This window comes from Morone saxatilis, unplaced genomic scaffold, assembly GCF_004916995.1.
Source record: "Morone saxatilis isolate NCDOM2014 unplaced genomic scaffold, NCSU_SB_2.0 Contig20, whole genome shotgun sequence".
NCBI lineage: Eukaryota > Metazoa > Chordata > Actinopteri > Moronidae > Morone > Morone saxatilis.
Window position 1 is genome coordinate 18,586,644 of NW_023339763.1, and position 21,024 is coordinate 18,607,667.

General features: G+C 40.8%; 2 protein-coding genes and 1 long non-coding RNA gene across 3 annotated transcripts; 2 read left to right on the plus strand and 1 right to left on the minus strand.

Annotated features, from left to right (window-relative positions):
* Positions 1-315: 315 nt before the first annotated feature.
* Positions 316-9,544, minus strand: mpp1 (membrane protein, palmitoylated 1). Its single transcript, XM_035666325.1, has 12 exons — positions 9,387-9,544; positions 5,078-5,206; positions 4,903-4,981; positions 4,561-4,646; positions 4,396-4,464; positions 2,737-2,933; positions 2,503-2,606; positions 2,335-2,415; positions 2,059-2,139; positions 1,766-1,968; positions 1,189-1,263; positions 316-1,093 (listed from the first exon to the last, which is right to left on the minus strand). Exons 1-12 carry the CDS (start codon positions 9,507-9,509, stop codon positions 917-919), a joined length of 1,404 nt encoding a protein of 467 aa, XP_035522218.1. The 5' UTR covers positions 9,510-9,544; the 3' UTR covers positions 316-916.
* Positions 9,520-11,584, plus strand: LOC118331410. Its single transcript, XR_004796879.1, has 3 exons — positions 9,520-9,659; positions 10,049-10,205; positions 10,758-11,584. It is a non-coding gene; the product is annotated as an uncharacterized LOC118331410 (long non-coding RNA).
* A 1,543-nt stretch (positions 11,585-13,127) lies between these two features.
* tmlhe (trimethyllysine hydroxylase, epsilon) lies at positions 13,128-20,092 on the plus strand. Its single transcript, XM_035667021.1, has 7 exons — positions 13,128-13,575; positions 13,661-13,837; positions 17,362-17,641; positions 17,816-17,935; positions 18,148-18,384; positions 18,821-18,959; positions 19,104-20,092. Exons 1-7 carry the CDS (start codon positions 13,434-13,436, stop codon positions 19,233-19,235), a joined length of 1,227 nt encoding a protein of 408 aa, XP_035522914.1. The 5' UTR covers positions 13,128-13,433; the 3' UTR covers positions 19,236-20,092.
* The last annotated feature ends 932 nt before the right edge of the window (positions 20,093-21,024 follow it).

Below are 21,024 nucleotides of genomic sequence, written 5' to 3' on the forward strand. Positions count from 1 at the left end.
CTCCACAGTCCAAGTCTAAAATGTTAGTGGAGAGATTTGAAGTGTTCTGCTCAGACATGATGAAACACTTAGACATACATAACATAAAACATACACCCCAAACTATAAAAGAGTATAAATATCAACCTTTATATTTCAGTTAATTCTTGAGGATTTGCTCTTCCTTTATATTACCATGTGTTTTCTTGTCTTATGTGGATCTAGTGGAAGGAAGTTTTGTGCAGTTAGGAGAGTTCCTGCTGACATAAAACTGCCATAGTTCGCTCACAGGCTCTGGAGAACAGGTTTCCACATGAAACACAGTCAAAAAAGCAGTTGCAACAGAGCTGGGAAATTTATTTCTTGTTTAAAAGTGCCTTTACAGTACCCCATGAGGTATACAATTGTGATGAGACAAGACATGAGATTGTCAACGAATGACTGAAAGGTTGTGTATTATGGTTGTATGGAGTTACACGTATACTGTATGAACAAACAGTTTCAGAATCTCAGTTTCATGGCACAGTCTCATGAGAACAGAAAAGAGGAACAATGAATCCAGACAAGATGTTTTACATGATAAAATCCTATCATTTAAAAGTAAGGATTTCATTCACAGTTGTGGTCCTATTTTGCATTTGCTCACATTCCAACAATCACAAAGGTGTGCGGCACCAAAACTATCCCTCAGCCTCAAAGCACAAATGTCTAAACAACCAAATAAGACATCCCTGGTGAGGTTCTCAACTCTCTGAAATAAAACTTTCTACATATTGCTTTTTTTTTTTTGGATGCATTTGTGCAAAAAATCTCAGTGACAATTAACAAAAGTAAACCCATACACACTTGGGACATCACTAAGTGGTTTCAGGTAAGGAGTGATATTGCACTGCTTTCCAACAGACAAAAAGGTATTATACTGGCTGCCAGACAGCTGTCAGTACACCCACGATACAGGCACCCACTGTGGGGTGGAGGTGGCACGCTCCATGGCCTCCTCCACACCTTTCACGCTTTCATCCACGTCGTTGTTGACGAGAACCACATCAAAGAAGTGTCTGTATGTGGTCGAAATGGCGTCTGACTCTTTCTGGATCATCTGCAGGTTTTCCGTCTATAGGAGACACAGACACAGAAGATTAGCAGCTGTTGGCTGTTAAAGTTGTGTGTTTCAGAGCACTTGAGTGTATTCACATAAAGATGTAGTACCTGGGCAGCAGTGTTGGTCGGAGCGATGAAGACCACGAGGGGGGCAAAGTCTGCGGTCCGCAAGACTTTCAAAGTCTGCATTAAAATGTAGAATTTTGTTAGAGTGATTAACAACAATATAGAAACAGCTTGTACAGTATTTAACAGGACTGTTCATTTTATTGTGGATTTTTGACACCTTTTACTTCACCAAAGACAGGTAGTAGTGCTAACTTACCGCACATTTTAATTTATGAATTTATATTTCTTATTTAAACATTCATTCTTAATGAAAGAAATAAGGTTATATACTTCACATTGTATACTGCCTGTTAACCTGCGAACAGCTGCAGCAGCAGAAAAAGTAGTTGTAAATGATAATGTAACTGTTGAGAATCTGTATATGCTTGAAATAAAATGTTAAGCTAATACTAAGTACTAAGTATTAAACACATGGTGTACATTACTGCCTTTAAATGGAGCTGCTACTCGGGTTATGTAGTTCAATCTCACAAAGATTTTCAAACTGCTCATAGAGGTATAAAAATAGAGGTATTTGACTCCAGGTGGTGTTAAATAACAACCTGTGAATGCTAACCTGTGGTTCTATATCCAGCAGAGCTATTTTGCCTTGCTCATGGATCTTCTGGATGGTCTCGATTTTGGTACCAAACATGTTTCCCTGGAAGCTGCCGTACTCCAGTAGCTCATTTCCAGATATGCACTTGGTCATGGCTTCGTTGGAGATGAAATAGTATCCCTGTCCATTCTCCTCATCCTTACGTGGCGGCCTGGTGGTGTCTGTGTAGAAGGTTAAAGACTAAGACAACTGTGCAAACTTAGCTGTTCTCTTTAAAGTAAAAACAAAACAAAGTCTGTGGGTCTACTTACGTGGAGCAGGGTAGGAGAACTTCTCAGGGTATTTAGTCAATAGTGCATTTTTGATATGGCTCCTTCCTACACCAGGTGCACCTAAAAAGAGCAGACATTTAAATCAAACACATCTTTCATGTCTGAATCTGTAGATATAGTCATAATTAAATTGTGGGAATAAAGTTCCAGAAGTTCTTTAACTTTTGGAGAACATGTGGATCAGTATGGATAATCAGAAATGTCCTTAAGAATTTGATACTTATAATAAAAATCTAACCGAGCTGGGACACTTACCAATAAGCACCAGCGTTTTCCTTTTGAAAGCAGGGAGCTGAACAACCTCCTCATAAGAAATTACATCCAGCTGGTCAAAAACTGCAAAAGAAGGGATTTTATTTTAGATAAACAGAACAGCACAACTGAGAAAACATCCAGGAAACATGATTCCAGTGGTGCACTCACTAGAGCTGTGTTTGGCCAGGTACTTGTCTTTGCACTTCTTTTTCTTTCCAAATGGGCTGCAGGACTGACTGCCCTCTCTGGCCTTGCTTTTACTCGCCACCCTCCTGCAGTGCGAAAAGAGATTTTGGTGTAAATAGGAACATTTAGACTCTTTAGTTCTGTGGTCTACACTGATGTGGTCTTTGGCACTTCATTCTGTAGGATTCTTCATCGGACAGTATGACAGCTGTGTACCATTCCTGGAGCTCTGGGGAGGGTATCAGTCCAGCAAAGTCAGCAACGTTGCTCTCCACTCTGCCTTGCCACCAGTTCGGATCCTGCTTGTTGATGATCTGAATGATTTCACCGGTTTGAAACTTCAGACCCGCCTCTTTGCATGGGATGAGGTCATCCTTGGCGGGGTCGTAGTCAAACTGGGCCCTCATGTACATCTGTAGATGAAGAGAGCATGTGGTGTATTCGCTTTTTGGAAAACAAAAGAGCTTGTATTTGGTGTTTGTAACTGATAACCTGTAGACCTTGCTAATGTGTTCAATAATCTCCCATCACTTCCATTAGCTGTGAAAACAGTCTCTAATATCTGTGTATTTATCATTGCTGAACGTGACAGTGAACAACTTCTACAGTTTCTTTTGAGCTCTGACATTTTCTCCAGTTCGTCTCTGTTTAACCATAAATATTCATATTAGGACTTTCCAACATATATATCTGTATTCTGTAAATGTTAGCAGGAAAATTCACCCTTAAACAGAATTTACAAGTTCATGATATGATCTCAGACAGCTCAATTCATTCTGTGAAAATGAACAATTTTCTCCTAGGTCCAGGTGTGAGGTCTAATTTATTGAATCATCAATTCACTTCCTGCAGCGGATTTGTTTAAAAAAAAAAAAACATACAGTCTTAGCTACAGAACAGATCTCTAGAAAATCCACACATTTGGTGTCCTATTAACATCCAACTAAGCAGCTTCAGAACACACAGTTTGTTCATACTCCATATTAGAATACTAACTCATCCTGGGGTGTGTTGTTTTTTTTTTTGACAGAGAGCAGTTTATGTACAAACCTTGACTAAACTGTCAAAGATCACAGCAGGAACACATGTAAATTCTCTACAGGGTAAATTATCACTATTGTTAGTAGAGTTTGTGAACATTTGTGGTTTCCCCAAGTTATTCCAGTGGTAGGCTATACTGGAGTGGTCTGGGTCACCAAAAATGATGTTCTTGGAGCATTAAAGTATGAAAAGTGTATTAACTACAGCCTACATATTAATGGACTATAAGCATTTAAGTAGACTGCCAACTTAATGCAGTGTTAAACTGTATTAAGACAAGAGAAACATCAGTGAATAAAAGGTATTTTTTGTGGTCATGAAATTAAATCATTTAAATGAATATATGTTGTTAAACCAATAGCAGTTGACAAGCCAGCAGCCATTGTTATGCCACAGGAGGCACGGGAGTGGCGACCAGAGAAAAATGCGATATGTTGTGACAAGCAGATGACAGGATGAAACACACTACAAAAGTGTTTCAAGGTAAACTAGAAAAAACTAATGCGAGTGATGTTCTTTAGATTTAAACTCGTTTTTATAGTCACCTGAGTTGTTCATTGACTAACAGAAGATTCACCTAATAAGGAACAAAATTATTTTAAAAAGTCAGCTTTGGAGGGAAAAACGGAAAGAAATGCAATCATCATCTTTGTAGAATCTACTTCTAGAAGTTACCATCGGACCTGAATGAAAAGCTAATTTTGTCAGTTCACTCATGCAAGTTTAAAGGAGATGGAGAGAACAAACACATGAAACAAAAAATTCACTCATAGCTAAAGTAACAAGCATCACAAGACCAAAGCTAAGTGCATATTCTGCCGCTCGTGTTATTACCTCACAGGCCTGGGATCGATTCTGCGGGTTGGGAATGATCTTCATTGTGACTACTCCATTGGTTTCTTTCTGTATGTAAAGATTACACCATTTTACTCGTACTTATTTGTACAAATGCAATAATTACATAAAGATTCATCACTGACTTTTAAGCTATCAACTTACCAGAATCTTTTGGAGCTGATCTACAGTTTGGTTTGTCACACTTTTTCCGTTGATTTCTGCTATTTCGTCCCCTTCATGTAAGGACCCTGGAGAGAAGAAGAAACCAGGAGAGGTGTAGTAACAAGAGAGAGAACCGTGCTATTATAATGGACACTGCAGTAAAATATATATATATATATATATATATTAAAGATCATTACTGACAATTATTAAAAAATACAATATTTAGTGATAGTCCTAACTCTAACCATATCAGACGTGATGTCATCTAAAAAGAAAATCTTCTAACACGCACCAGGTCAGCAGACAACACTCAAATCAGTTCGCTGTGTGATTAATTACCTTGTCTGTGGATCATGCCCCCGTGCAATATTCTAGCCACTGTGCACCTTTGTTTGTCGTTCAGCTTCAGAGTGACCCCCTACAGACAAACACCACAGCCAATGAGGAGGAATCAGTAACACAAATCTGAAAAAATAAAAGTGTGTGTGTGTGTGTGTTGAGGCAGATAGCATACCATTGGCTCTGACGGATTCTTTTCAAATTCTACTTCTTTCATCTTGGTCAGTTCTGCGCCATTCATGTGTCCAGCACTACCATTGGTGTAAAACTCAGCCCCCTTATTCTCATACGTTTGCATAGCCGCCTGTAAAAAAGAAAAAGAAAAAAAGATAACGTTTATTGTTTTATCTCACAATAAATGAAATTGACGTTGCCCAAAATAAAGTTTATACCTGCCTTTACCACACATAATTCTTTTTTTTTAATTGATTCATTGTTCAAAAGACTGACAGTGAGTTCATCTGGACCGGTCAGATCATTAACACACTACTATTTCCAATAACCTGCAGTGGAAGCTTTTTGCTAATGTGTGCCAACAGCCATGTTTCATTTGCAGTTTCAACATATGTTCAAAGTTGAAAATTAACCCAGTGTTATAACACCTCATTAACCACGTCCAGTGATCTGGTCCACCAGGTTCATGTGGTCATGGATACCACCAGTCCCATCATGTGATTGTCATCAAAGACTAGCATTAATGTAAGGAAGCTTTTGGTTTGCTATAGAAAAGGAGATACCAAAGACTGACTTTGTGGATTGAGTGCTTTTAAATGAACCCAAAGAAGAGACCAAAAGCAGGGAATCCCTACCCAGAATATTTCCATGCTACTTCCAGTGTCAACAAAGATCTCAGAGAAGAGATCCACATATTGTTAAAGCTATTTGAGAAAGAAGACAATGCAAATAAAGACAATGCTATCACTGAGGAATCACATTAAATGTGTTTGGTACAAAATAAAACATCCCACAATGATACCTGGGGGGGTAAATCAGCATTTTGTGCACAGCACTCATGTGTAATTTAGAACAATGAATGCACTATATCAAAAAGTATAAATTGGTCACTAAACTGACACCAGAGACACGATTACCTGTGTCAGCACAAACTTTCTTCATGAATATGACACATCAGCACTGCTTCAGCAAAAAAATATACTATCTATCTTCCAGCATCAGCACTACAATAAACCAATAAATATCATTATCGCCCTCCTCCTACTCACCTATAAACTCACCCTAAAATACTGTGCAGAGCAGCACTTATGACTCTTATGACTTTCATCTATGTCCTCTTAATTAAAAGTATGTGATCTTGGTAAGATTATTTTCTTTAACATGTGTATGTCTGTGTTCACATCATTTTGTACCCATGCCTCCTCTGCAAAATGTAAAAATTCTAAATTAAATAACAATTTTCCTGATTTTTGTACTCAGATTTAGAAATTGTGAGTCAAGAGATGCAGGAGTCATGCAAGTCAGCCAGCTGTTTTTCTGTGCAACATGATAGTTATTTACCAGCCATATGCTGTTATATGACAGGACTGTGCAGTACCAGGAGCGAGTATTTGGACCGTGCCCCATGGTGAACAGATGAAATTACATCTGCTGAAGATAGGAGTCTATACAGCAGTTTTGTTATAGATAAAACAACACATACATATTTATCTTGAAACAACACACACTGATTTCTATCTCTGAAATCCAAATGGTGTCTTTGTATTTATTTCTGTTCCCAGAGCGAAACATTTCCTTCTGGAGCTGCTCCAAAGTCGACAGGAAATTAATTTTAGTCTCAACCGCTTGTTTGTTTGTTTGTTATGACCACTGTAAAAGAACTTGATGAAAGTGCGTTAATGAACCCGCAGGGCAATCGTGTAATAGCAGTTTTTCTCAATTTAGAGAACCTAACTATTGGGTAATTTTCCTCAAGGCACAGAGCAGGAGAAGTGCTGACCCTGAGGACGGAGCAGGCAGGAAGCTGACAAAGGTTCCATCTAAAGGTCAAACACTATCACTGATAATCTGCTTCAAACAACTACCTGAAGAACACTAACAGATTTCTCACATACAGCAGGTAACAAAGGAAGCGTGTTAACATATGTGATTAGATTTGAATTGGCACTAAAAGGCTTTTTTTAATTAAACGCATCTCATCAGCAGCTCTTATCACTCACACTATGAGAGCGTAAAGAGAGCACATGATTGAAAGGTATTCATCTGGTTTGTCACAATGTGTTCCAATCACTGTTAACAGTCAACACGTGTAACTGTAACTGGGGTCAGGAAGCCCTTTCTTGACTTGAATGCCAACCGTGGGTGTGGAGAAGCAACAGGATAAACAAAGAGCAGGGTGGAAGGCAAAATGCACTCAGGAAAGAGCAGGGTGCCTCCTGTTCTGGACATGTGCTCAACTCATCTGAAGATGAGATTTGGTTTTATTTGAAGCAGATTAAGTAGATCAAACAGAGTGTGAGAGGTGCATCTCTGGATAAGATACAAGGCTCAACACTGACTTTTAAAAATGGCTGCCAGGCTAAAAAACCAGGCACCAACTGAAAATATGGTTGCCATTTTTCTTTACCTTATTTTTTGAGTAATAAAAATGTGACATGAAAGATTTTTTAAGAGCTTCATTACATTACCCCAACAAAACATTTGCTTCGCCATTGTCTTTAAAACAGATGCAGGCGAGTAAATGCTTCTTACAAAGCGGTTGCTGTGCATGGCGACCAAGGGTTCAAAATGGTTGTCAATGGCAACCTGGCAACTGTTACTTTCGAATCCTGAGATAATACAAATCTATACCTATTGTTCTACCTGCTTTTCTATACATAGTACCATCATCTAATGTGACTGATTACATTATAATACAATTTGTCTCTTTCACTGGAGATGATTTGCCTCTCTATCAAGAAATAAGGAGGATTTAGGGGCATCTCTTGAAGGAACACAGTAGGAGATCAATATATGACCTATATGAGACTCTGTTTTCAAAAAAGATACAAACAGTGTGGTTAATGAGCCTTTTTAGACAAACTAAATGAAAAAAACAACCTCTTTGGACACAGACTCATACTGGAAGAATGAAAAAAATGATTTCACAGAGATAGCTGGAAGGGATGTTGAAAACCAGTTCTCTATGTGGGGCTATAGGTCTCATGTGACTTGCCTGAACTTGTCAGCGACTTTTTGATTTCAAGTTTGAGCTAGTGACAGCGAAAAGCGTGGCTAAAATAACAAGTCGTGTAGTTGTACTTGAGGTGCAATGCATGAATGGCTGTCTATGTGTGGCTGGTGCACAGTACATCTGAAGTATTTGAAGGAGCTTGAGGAGCTGGCACAGTCCCAGAACAGGCCAACCTCGTTTTACTCCTGACAAAGAATCTATAAAGATACAGTAAACCACACATCATGTAAAATACACACAGCTACATTACACACAGCAGTCTGCACTGTGAGATAATGCACCATGTGACTTCACTTTAAAGACACTGATTTCACAAATCACCACTGAGCAGAAGAACTCATTGGCAAGATTGTAGCTCAAGGCTATTGAACTGCAAACTGCTGATGTCAGGACATAAGTTTCCTCCCTTCACCATTTCCCCCAGTAGCTCGCTGCTGACTTTCCAATTCCACAGAAGAAGTTTAGCACAAAGAGTTCCCTCGGTATTACTGGCTGCCAGACTGAGGCCTGGAGGTCGTCGATTGGATTATTTAAAGTTGTTTTAAATACTTTGTGCTCATACATGTAAGGTGCTGCCAGGCTTAAAGGCAAAGTCAGTAGTTTGACAACACAACCCGGCCTGAACTTGGCATTTACGCCTAGAACAACAGTGTGATGGAGTAAACAAGCTGCCTGGCCTCAGCTGACTGTTGACACTAATTCCTCAGCAGCAGTTCAGCTATAGCTGGAGACAACATTACACAGCACTGTTAAATATTGGACCAGCGTTAACTCTATTTCCCATCATTCACACTGCCCCAGAAAAATAAACCTCCTGATATTACTTTAAGATGATTCCACTGTCACAGTTGGACATGTTAACATGACTAATACCATTTGGAAGACTCTGCAGCACTGCTTCACATTGTCTCATGATCACAGCTAAAAATACAGCCTGACGTCTGTATCTTGTTTCCCCAATTTGTGAAATGATTCCATGTGACGTTTTGAGGGGGATGCAGAAGTGAAATTGCCAACGCAATGTCTGCTGAGTCGCAAACTAAAGCTGACTGTGCAATGCTGCTGATCTGAGACGGAATAATCTACATGTATTGTTCCCTGTTGGAGAGATCTGCACATTCCAGCTGCTGTAAGGTGTATTATGAACAAACAACTTGGTCTATTTTTAGAGATCTGGTCGACAAACAAACAACGGTCATGTGGCCCCATCTCTGCTTCCCCGGAAGCAAACATGTACAGCAAAATCTGGGGGGCACAGACAAACAAACAAAAAAAACGGGTAAAAACGACACCCTACCTTGTCAGACTTTGGTTTGTTCTGTAGGAGCTGCTCCAGGTACAGGTCGGAGAGCGCGGTCCGGACGCTGCTCACAGACTCCAGTATGACGGCAGGTTCGTTTTTATTGGATTTTAACGTCATCTTTCCCTGTTAGCGAGGAAAAAAACCACCCTGTGAACCCGATGTGCCCCCGTTCAAGGTCCGCAAGAGGCTGTCCGGGAGGAGGAAGCAGCAGATAAGGAGCACTGACGGTGTGATAAGTGTCTCTGAGAGAAAAGTCCAAGGTTTCAGGTGAGGAACATGAGATATCTGCTGCGGGGACACCGCTGACAAAGCAAGTAAACATGTAACTGACTGCTGCTCAGAGGGGCAGGCTCGTGATGCCTTCAGGGGCTCCCTGTAAGCTCCCAAATTCCAGCACTCGCGTTGTTTGTGTCATCATGCGTTGAGCTGTTTTTACATGGACATTTAAAGGCAATAGACTATGTAAAGAGGTGTTTTCTTCCTTTAAGGTGTCTGTTTCTTATAGTTAGGGCTACATGCATAGGCTAGATACTATACTGCCATTTGTGGTTTTCCATATGTTCTCACTTATTTCAGATATGCTGTTGCCTATGCTTTCTACCCATCAGTTAAAGTCCCCCTCCACTCAAAACATGTTGTTCTTCTTGTTCCTACAGTGTGAGCTTCACTGTGCAGAATGATGGATGTGCAGAGTTTGACACCAGAAGGATGTTTTCACATTCACCTGCTGAAAGTTTCTTTGTGCTCATCGACAGTCTACGAGCATGATTTGTGACATCACAAATAGTTTGGAAGTCAGTCCTGGGTCAGTGTGTAAGTGTGATGTAGAAACTTGAAGCTGCCAGTGCACACACACACACACACACACACACACACACACTGAGAATGGATTTTATAGTTAAGTAGGAGACATCTTGTGCCCAGCAGGAAAACCTTAGAAATGACATTGCATTACATTTGCATATTCATAGTGTGGAGTAGATGGTTTTTAAGGATTTTAATTGGGAAATTCTACTTTATTTACATATCAAACAGAGATTATTGTTCTAAATTGATTATTTGTATATGTTGTCATACATGTCTGTGGAGGATCTTTAAGCAACTGAGTGTTAACTGTAGTCTAAGAAACACTGGAAGCAAATGTATGTGTTAACTCTTATTTTACATTGTCTTTGTTGAATATCTGCATCACAATCTCCTTTCCTTTTCGATTTCACAATCTAATCCAACGAACTAAACTTTCCACCTATGACTCCACAAGGAATAATGGATACAATCATGATACATCGTGTGTGCTACCATGTCGCATGACCTTTTAACTTCACATTCTGAACAATAAACCCTCATATTCCTCCCTCCATGCAGTTCGTGGACACTCAACATGCAAACCCCAACATTTCCGACGGTCCGTGAATGCAGCATTACCGCAGCGTTCTCAGCAGGGCTGCACTAACAGACAACAAGGAAGCAGAATAACGGAGCGCATCTGACGGTGCTCCCACAGAGGTCCATCACGGGACAACGCGCCGAGCTGCGGATTGTCTGAATCCTGATTGAAACACATGAATACAACAATCGTTGGCACTCAAACCACATCGTTCATTAATGTAGGCCTGCTGGCGTTTCAGGCACACACCCTCCAGCCAAAGGGCAACAGTGCTGCAACATGCACGGGTGTGCTTTTATAAGATTGATCAGATTAATAAAGTTAAGCAATGTAGTCAACGGGGGGGGTCATATACCTGAGGCCATCAGACCCACCCTCCTTGGATTATCTATATGGTCTTTTAATATTAGCTCTGGGAACCATAACACATAGTGTATTCCTATCTATGTGTAATAATGCCTACAGATGCAACATTAAAAAGCATCTATACACTTTAAGTGTATATAATACTTCAAGTATTAGTAGAGTTAGTGGACACATATTTACATGTATAAATCTGGTTATTTTCTCCAATGGTTCCAGGCCCTTTTACACCTCAGATTAAAAATGCATTCACACAGCCTTCACTTTAGACTCCTGAAAAAACACAAAAGCCCAGGCAGAAGGAATACAAATGATTCTTTACTTTACTTTTCTATATGTACAAATCCCTCCTGTATCTGTATAACCTCCTTTTTATATCACAATCTCACAACAAATTCATAACGACGGGTAATGTCCCCTCACAATAAATAACTTAATATAACATTCAACCTGTTTTGATTCTCTGTCATGTTGTATGTATGCTGTATCTTCTTCTATTAAATGTCCTTATTCATTTATTTATTTGGAAAAGCAGTAGGACCAAGGCTATGCTGTACAGACAGCCGAGCCCCTGCTCTTCACTGTGAAGCAAAACAGACTGGGTAACTGGGGTAAAAGGAAAGAGGTATTCAGCCAGCGTTAACTCCCTGATAAGCAGCCTATTTTCAGAGGCGACTCCAGAGGGCGCCAGCATGCAGGTTTGTATCAGCCATCCACGGCTGAGATGGCCCGGCTGTTAATGCCTGGCCTCTTATGAAGAGGGTTAGTGAAATTTAGTTCCAGGAACACGCATAACAGTGGAAACAAAAGCAGAACCCACGAATAGCTACCTGCGAAGGTACGGGTAGAAAAGGCTTTCATGCTGTTGAGTGAGCAGCAAACAGTTTGCCCTAATTTACCCACTAGTTATTGTATTATATACTATAGTTCCATCACTGAAGTCCATGTGACATCCATTTACTCCCTGTCTGCCTGCTAGTTACCCCCAGAGGTTCCCACCACTACCAGTCTAGGGTTTTCTGCTCACCTCACCATGACATCAGAAACCACTCATACACTCATGTCTTAAAGGTCCAGTGTGAGGCACGTGGTATTCAGTTAGTTGCAATCTCACCAGTAGATGCCACTAAATCCTACACACTGGTCCTTTAAAATATTAACCTTCAGGCGCTATTTCACACAGACGATACCATATATTTTATACCATATATGGTTTTTTTTTGTCATGGGCCTTTTTCACACAAGACATTTTGACATGTAACAGCAGGAAATGGCTGCTTCATTGTGCATGCTAGCCTACTACGACACAAAGAACGGAGCCATTGTTTTTGTTATCACCTGTGCTTTTCCTGCGGTGATAAGTCAAAATGTCTGCTGTGAAAATGGCCCATTGTTGTCATCTACTAATATTGATCACAAGATGAGACGTGTAGAGATGTAGGCCACTGCCGCCCCGGCTGAACAGTTCCCTGAGGGACACCCTGCAGTTACCTAATCTCTCACCTGCCTGCACCTCTCAGCCACTCTGTTTTGCCTCAACTGCGCGTCCACCTCTTTATTTCTGTCAGCTTTTCCCCAGACTAAAGACTGGTTTATCCTCTGCTGCTTGTTGTCTTGAGCCCCACTGTGTGAGCCCAAAGGCACAAGGTTTTCCTCCTCGCTGGATTGGGTGGGCAGATATGAACTGTGAACTGTGTTTTGTCCACTCCATGTATATCAGTGAGGGTAGGACCAATAACAGAAATACGGTATTATGCAATGCAGTTCAACACAAACTGCAGCCTCCAAAATGATCATAAGAATGAATCAACACCTCATTAACAGTTTCAGCACTGAATGATTTATTGCAGGACTGCTGTGTTACACTGCTTTCAATGTATCTTGGTGAACCTAACACTGGCAGCTAAAGTGATGTCAGTTAAATCAGGTCAACACCAATCGCCTATGCCACTTGTTGTTCTGAACATCCGGGCATTGACCGAGGGGACTACGCATGTGCTAAACCGGTCGAATGGCTGCGGTTAATCTCTGAGCTACAATATGAAATCAAACTCACAGGAGGACCTGTGGTGCGTTTAATAATTAATCTCGTTCTCTCTCGAGACATTGAGACATTTGACGAGATGAAAGACTTACCTGTGTGAAGGTGCAGCGCTTTAAGAGAAAGAGAGCACTTTTACTACAGGGGGCATGCACTGCTGCGACTGCACGGGAACCTCTCGGCACACAAGAACGGGGCTATCAGGTTAAGTTTTAGGTTTCGAAAATTTAGGGGTTTTTTTGCGATCGGGATGTTGGGCTCGTTCAGCAGGAGATTGCGACCCGCGTTGAAACAGGCGCAGGCGCTGTGCGGTGTGCCATGGAGACACCAGACGCAGAGCCGTGCGTGTGCTGCGCGTCCAGCAACTTTTCAGTCACTTGAAGACTGTCTTGGTGAGTGTAATTACATGTTAACTCAATGTATATACCCACCATTGAGTCCGAATTCGCCACTAAGCGCTGCATATGCAATCCCCAGTGGTCGACTACGGAGGGACGCCGATGCGTTTTAACTACGTGTGGCTGCGGGATCACTGCCGCTCTGAGGCTTCGTACAACTCCAAGACTAACCAGAGAAACCTGGACACTGGGAGTATAGAGCTCACTATCCGCCCCGACAACACGAGTGTGCAAGATGGCCATCTGGTCCTCACATGTAAGTCATAAACAATGGTGACAAACGGATCATCTGGAAACTAAACTGTGAGTTTCCGAGGTGATCAGTCAGGTCAAGTGTGTTAAGGTTCTTGTCCCACTGGCTGCACCTCACAGCAGATCATTCAAAATCAATGCATCCTAATGGCACTGCAATAAAGTTATTACACAAGGCTGGATTAGTGAGGGCAATGGACCCAGACCCCCGCTGGCTCCAGAGACCCCCAGGTTGACTGCATGCAACCAGGGGGTCCAACTTTGATTAACTGCAGATATGTTGTGAAAAAAGTGCAATATTAACCATGGTTAGTGCAGCAGTATTGTATAATGCTGTGGTCTCTAGCAAAAGACTTAGTTCTGATGTATGGGAACAAAGAAACTTAAAGCTCCATGCTGAAATACAGTTTCTAGTACTAACAAGTTCATTGGGAGAGCCCTCACATTTGCTTGATTGGTTATTCAGATATATCACAAATAGTTGCATCCACAATAGCATTTGATACAAAAAAGTCTTACAACAAATGATCACCGTGCAACTTACAACATTCAGCCATTGATAATGCATTTTCATTGAGCAGGCAAACAGTCATCAAGAAAACAAAATGCAGAAATGATTCAATTTTAATTTTAATTCACAACATGAGCTCATTTACTTTTAGTGAACCAAAACGCTGCATTGCATTGTTATATGTTCCACACAATACATAAGCAGGTGACTCGAGTGTTGAATTAGGCCAACATAAAAGCACATGATCCTTACATATCACAGGTCCCTCTATAGGCAGGTGGGAAGTGGACTTTTCCCTCTGTGATCATGCTGTGTAAAGATTCACTCAGCTGTCAGGTCACCCTTGGGGTGTGGTCAAGACATGAAATAAAACCCTGGACTGTTTCGGAATACCATAAAAAAGGCTCTATTTTCAGAATATGCAAGTGTGTTATAGTGCATAATTATATGAAAATAAAATTGTGTTTTTATCTCCTTCTTCAGAGTCCGCCATGTTGAACTACCCTGTTTCTACAGTAGCCCAGAACAGACAAACCAAACACTGGCTCTAGATAGGGCCAGTTTTCTGTGAGTTCTGCAGCCACTGTAGTTTCTCCTACACGCTTTGAAGGCAAGCTGTATTCAAATGGTTGGTTCCTGCAACTTCACAGCTAGTTGCCGCTAATACCTTCACACTGGTCCTTTTTAAAAAGTCATTATGCATCAACCTCTATCAACAACCAGTGAACTGCAGCAGTATTTAACAAACTGGCACAGTAAACATTTGACACTCTTGCATAAAAAGATTAGACCAAGGAATATATTTTCTGCTCATGTAGCATATTCTTTTCATCAGTAGTTGACATATTGAATAAGAAATGCAAACCCGAATTGTTACTTGTGTCCAGTAAAACAGAACTCCAAGCCATCACTCAGCTATTCCCCTGAAAGGCCTCAGCACAGCAGGCAGAGTTGAACTAGCTTAACCAGTACTAATCCCTGTCTAGCTGCAGCCATCCTTTATTCTGTCTCCAGCAGCAGCCTGCTCCTGCACACAGAGGGAAAAAAGGCCATGTGGGATTTAGCTGCCTTCTTTTGTAATAAGAGGAATAAACGGTCCCACAAGCAGCCAGGTGTGGAAAAGGAAACCGATGCTGTGTCCCTTGCCGGCTGCTCATGCTCACAATTTCCCCCTGCCTTGTGACCCCCCACAGCCCGGCTTGGGTCAGGTCTGACATGAGCAGGAAGATAATTGTAGTGCTGGAACATTCAGTTTCTGAAATAGGGAGCACGATAAGGCTAGGGAGATACCATCACTACAAGCTTTTCATACTGTAGACGTGCAGGCAGAGTCTGGCAGCTCGGAGATGACCACGCTTTATATATGTGGGCGTCTGTCTGGCTTATGCTACTAATTTAAGACTGACTGATGCCTCCCTGTGGGCTGCTGTGCTTCAGCATTTAGTTAGTGTTTTTATGTATGCACAAGAGTGGCACTGAACCTTACATAATCTGACAAATGGGGACTCGTCAGCCCCAAGACAGTTGATGATGCACATACTCCTGTGGGCATACTGGCACTTGCCTCTGTGCCTCTCCTTGTTAGTGGTGCATATTCAAGGTCAGCTGAATCTGGGTGTGCACATCCTATCCATGAACACTGGCCCTCGCAGACTTGGTTTGCTAAATGCTCAAATCAGGAGAACAAGGGCCCCCATGGATACCCATGTTGCATGCGGATCAGATCTACTCTAAATGACGGTACATTTAGAGAGCTTATATGAGCTGTTCTGTAACCCTTTATAACCTGCTGTAGTCCAGCATGTTATTCTGAGGTTGTTCCATTTATTTTTCTGGTCATGTTCGTTCTGTACTTTAGATAAAACAGTATAAAATGGTCACTAACACTGAACTCAGTTTATTTAAACTTAGCTATCATTATCCAGCAGTTGAATTCAGAGAAGAATGTTGTGCAAAGTATTCAGTCTTACTTTGAAACAGGACCAGATTAACCCACCAAGTGACCTGGGGCAAAATTTAGCATTCACACCCAGTACCCTATGCTCCCTTTGCAATGTGTACATTCTGTTGGATCCATCACATACAGAGCACACGACAACCATTAAATCGACCAGGGCTCCTTGAAAAATCTGCCCCATGTTTGCTGTGTTAATTTGTTTTTGGCAGATTATTTAAACAAACATTTATTCAGGCATTTGTAAAATGTAAGCTTAGAAATTGAAATGAAAAAGGTAGGTTTTGACACAGGGCCCATTGAGAGGACAGTGCTTTAAGATAAGAAATTAGTTTTAAGATAAATAAACATGCTTAGACAAGTCCAAGCTTGAATATATACCAACTTAATTTCTTAGAAAGCTGTAAACACATGATGTGCCTCTGTCAAAGACTATTGGGGCCGTGTATCTAGAGTTTTTTCTGGATTAATAGGTAAGGCCATAATAAAACAATCCAATTTTACTGCTCTTCAATCATCATTTACTGTTAGAATTAAATAAAATATAGTGCAAGTTGTTGTTGGGAGGTCGTACAGCTGCCTACAAAATGTTAGTCCCAACATGGCTACTTCCTCATGATATTGTCATGATACATATTTTGTATATCTTGTGTTAACTTCAGCCATCTACTGCCCGCATTATAAAGCAACATCCTCCACTTTGGAGATGCGGCAGTGTAAATAAAGAGCAAGCTCTGTGGGCTATGAACAGAGGAACACTATATGTTACACCTTCCTGTATTAACTATGGTTGAGCAGTCTATGGGAGACCCCGGAGTGGGTTGTTGGGGGGGTGGTTATAAAGAGGGAGGCTGCCATGGGGAGGGATGATGAGGGCCTTTTATAAATAGTTCATAAAGATATGGTTTTATAGGTTAAGGTAGGTGTGTAGGTGTAGGTGTGTGAGTGAGTGCTAGCCCTGCTTCGAGCTTACAACCCCCGCAACTATGCAAAGGATAAGCGAGTATAGATAATTGGTGGATAGACGTACCTAATAACAATATTTTCCATTTCTGTGTCCCAGGGCCTGGTGGTCATGTGTCAAAGTACAGCCTTAGCTGGCTGGCTGAGAATAGCTACGAAGGACAGCAGCAGAACGCCGTCCAGCCGCGAATCCTTTGGAATTCAGACATCTATAAAAATGCCAACGTACCCTCGGCCAAATGGGACACGTTTATGAGCTGTGATGATGAAGTAAAGAAGTTTCTTCAAAACTATCTTCTGTACGGGATCGCTTTTGTAGATGATGTCCCAGCTACAGTCGAGGCCACAGAGAAGGTCACCCAGAGGGTCAGTCTTATCAGGTAATACAAGTTCTTTTTGCTTTTTATACTACTGTTGAAACAAATGGCTTCCTCATGCAACTTATTCAGGATCAGGCTTGCATTCAGTGGCAACATTCACAGAAAATGCAGAAGATGTCCAGCTTCGTCCATTCTTTCCTAATCTACTTGCCATGTGTGTTACTGATCCACAAGGGAGACTACGTATGGAAGGATGTGGTGTTTTACTTCAGATTTTTCCAGAGGAGACACTGCCTACAGCCAGCTGGCCCTGGATCGACACACTGACACCTCATACTTTCAGGAACCATGCGGGTAGGTGCAGGAGAGATGGACTGATATGAGATTTCAAAACCGCCCCAATGAACGGTGGAAGTGAAAGGATAATCCACAGACCTCAATGTCAACAGCTTAGACTGAGCAGTTTTAATTTTGATATATCTTAAATAAAACCCATGAAATTGTTTATTTTTAATAGCAAACCATAGAGTAGCTTTAAAATAACAATATATTGATTGCTTTTGCAGAATCCAGGTTTTCCACTGTCTTAAGCACGAGGGGACTGGAGGAAGGACACTACTTGTGGATGGCTTCTACGCTGCTGAAAAAGTACGCCGGCAGTCTCCTGAAAACTTTGAGCTACTTGCCCGAGTGCCCATCAGGCACGAATACATTGAAAACACAGACAACCACCGAAACCACATGACCGGCATCGGCCCCCTGCTCAACATATATCCTTGGAACAACGAAATGTACCTGATCCGGTACGTCTGCGCTTTGATTTAATGTCATTTTACATTGCATTCACATTTTAAAATTCAGCTTCATTAGCTTCACTGTTAGATACCTTTTACATTTTGCAGTATTTTCTTTCAGTGCATCATTTTATGCACATTTGTATCAACATGACATTCAGTAGTTATTACCTTTCAAAATCTCATATTATTGACTACAACTACAAAATAAATCTGTGGCTTTGTACATTGTCAAGCTACACAATATATGTTGGATTTTAATGTTGAGGTTGAATAGTGTTACGTTTGAGCTTTAAAAATCTCACTATTTATGTCTCAGTAGTTAGAATAGTTCATTTCTTGCTATTTTTATATCGTATTTTAAAAACAAATATTTAATAGTTTTAAAGGTGTGATGAAATGTTTCAAACTCAACAACACTATTTATGTACCCTTTTTTTAACAGATACAACAACTATGACCGATCAGTGATGAACACAATCCCCCATGACCTCGTTCAGCAATGGTATGTGGCACATCGAGAGCTGACAACAGAACTAAGGCGGCCAGAGAACGAGCTGTGGGTGAAACTGACTCCAGGGAAAGTAAGACATTTATAAATGCTATTCTTAATGTCAATTTCAGTCAATCAATTTACAGCTTTAGGATAACTGAAAAATAAACAGAAAGATGCAAATGTAAGTGTAATTTGGTTTAATCTAAGGATTACCCTCTCTTGTCTTGATTAGGTGATCTTCATAGACAACTGGCGTGTCATGCATGGGAGGGAGTCTTTCACCGGCCTGAGGCAGCTCTGTGGGTGCTATCTGACCAGAGATGACGTCCTCAGTGCTGCACGCTGCTTCGGTCTGCGGGCCTGATCCTGGACATGAAGGTCCCTTCACTTCTGTGCCTTATCGGTTAGCCTACAGTGCATTCAGGAAGTGTTGAGCCCCACATCACATTTCGTTATGTTGCAGCCTTATGTTCACATCATTTGAGTTCATTTTTTCCATCATCAGTCTACACTCAGTACCCCAAAAAGGACAAAGCGATAACTTCTGTATTTTTCTCCATTCTCGATCCTTTCCCTCAAACCTGACCAGTCCCTCCCAGCCTGCTTCACTATTGGGATGGTATTGTGCATATGATGAGCGATGCCTGGTTTCCTCCACACATACCGCTTAGAATTAACGCCAAAAAGTTCAATCTTGGTCTCATCAGACCAGAGAATCTTCTTTCTCATAGTCTGAGACCCCATTATTTTTATGGGACTTGCACTGAGGAGAGGCTTCCGTCGGGCCACTCTGCCATAAAGACCAGCTCGGGGAACTTTTGCAGTGATGGTTGTTCTTCTGGAAGTTTCTCCCATCTCTATACAGGATCTCTGGAGCTCAGCTAGAGTGATCATTGGGTTCTTGCTTACTGAGTGTAGATTGATGAGCAGGATTTGAACTATTTTAGCATAAGACTGCAAGATAATGTGGGAAAGGTGAAGGGGTCTGAATACTTTCTGTATGCACGGTAGAGCTTTTATCAAATTTGTACTGAAAGTTTTCTTTGTTCTGAACAATCAATGTGTCTCACTCCTGGCGCTTGTTGTATTTTATTCATCCTTGTTCATTATTTTGTAATTTATGTAATTGATTATTCTTTTTGTATCAGTTTAAAAATGTTATCTGAATGTGAATGTCTCCTGAATTACACTTGAGACAATAAACGTTCTCAAATGCCTTGATATTGTTCATACAATACAATGCTTGTGCAATAATATGATCACATTGAAATGGTGTAATGCAGTACAGGACTGCACAAAATGCATAAAGGAGTCTGTAATATTACCATTCAGACAGTATCAGTATAGTAATTTAAAAAAACATAGCACTAAACAGAAAGTACAGTTGAGGCTGATGGGAATGTCAGTAGTACTTGGACAATGTTGGAAATTTTTCCAAAGTTATTACAATTCTCTGTAATCCTCTGGGGACCATGAATGTCCAAACAAAATTTAATGCCAATCTATCCAAAAGTTGAGATGTTTCAATCTGGACCAAAGCAGTGGACTGACAGACTGAAGGTTCCCTCCATAGCATGGCTAAAAGGAACACTTTAATCTGAGGTTGATGTACACCTAAATGAAAACAATGAGTAACATGCTACAATAATATTACAGAAAGCTGCATCCAAAGTCCAAGAGTTCAAGTGACAATAGGATTACTGTATTATTTTTATATTACTTTAGTGTGTGTGTGTACCTCTCAGTCTAAATACAAACCTATTTAAGTCAGACAACTGGGAAATGATACTTTCCAGAAACAGATTGGAAATGTGTGCTTGGTTTGTGATTATGGAGTGTGAGGCATGTAGTGTGTATAGCAGTACAGCTTGAGTGGACTACCTGAACTAGCTTGCAGACGTCGCCCCATTTTAACAGGATTCACTGTCAATGACTTCTCTACAGATGTCGTCATTAGATCAGGATTTGTTTGCTGTCATGTTTACTTCTCAAAAAATTATTTAATGTATTTATCAGTTACTGGAATAAAGTTTTTTTCAAAGGACCAAATGAGTCACTTTGTTAAGATTTAGATAGTATTAGTTAAGGAAATGCCACATCTCAAAGTCAAAAGTCAAAGTCAAAGTCAGCTTTAATGTCAATTCTTCACATGC

Excerpts from the sequence above, each read along its gene's own strand:
- mpp1 (XM_035666325.1), bottom strand. The coding sequence starts at position 9,509 with ATGACGTTAAAATCCAATAAAAACGAACCTGCCGTCATACTGGAGTCT. Across the intron at positions 5,207-9,386 it reads ACAAACCAAAGTCTGACAAG|GCGGCTATGCAAACGTATGA; the intron begins GTAGGGTGTCGT and ends TCTTTTTTACAG. Across the intron at positions 2,140-2,334 it reads GAAAACGCTGGTGCTTATTG|GTGCACCTGGTGTAGGAAGG; the intron begins GTAAGTGTCCCA and ends TGCTCTTTTTAG.
- tmlhe (XM_035667021.1), top strand. The coding sequence starts at position 13,434 with ATGTTGGGCTCGTTCAGCAGGAGATTGCGACCCGCGTTGAAACAGGCG. Across the intron at positions 17,642-17,815 it reads CAGAGGGTCAGTCTTATCAG|GGAGACTACGTATGGAAGGA; the intron begins GTAATACAAGTT and ends CTGATCCACAAG. Across the intron at positions 17,936-18,147 it reads TACTTTCAGGAACCATGCGG|AATCCAGGTTTTCCACTGTC; the intron begins GTAGGTGCAGGA and ends TTGCTTTTGCAG.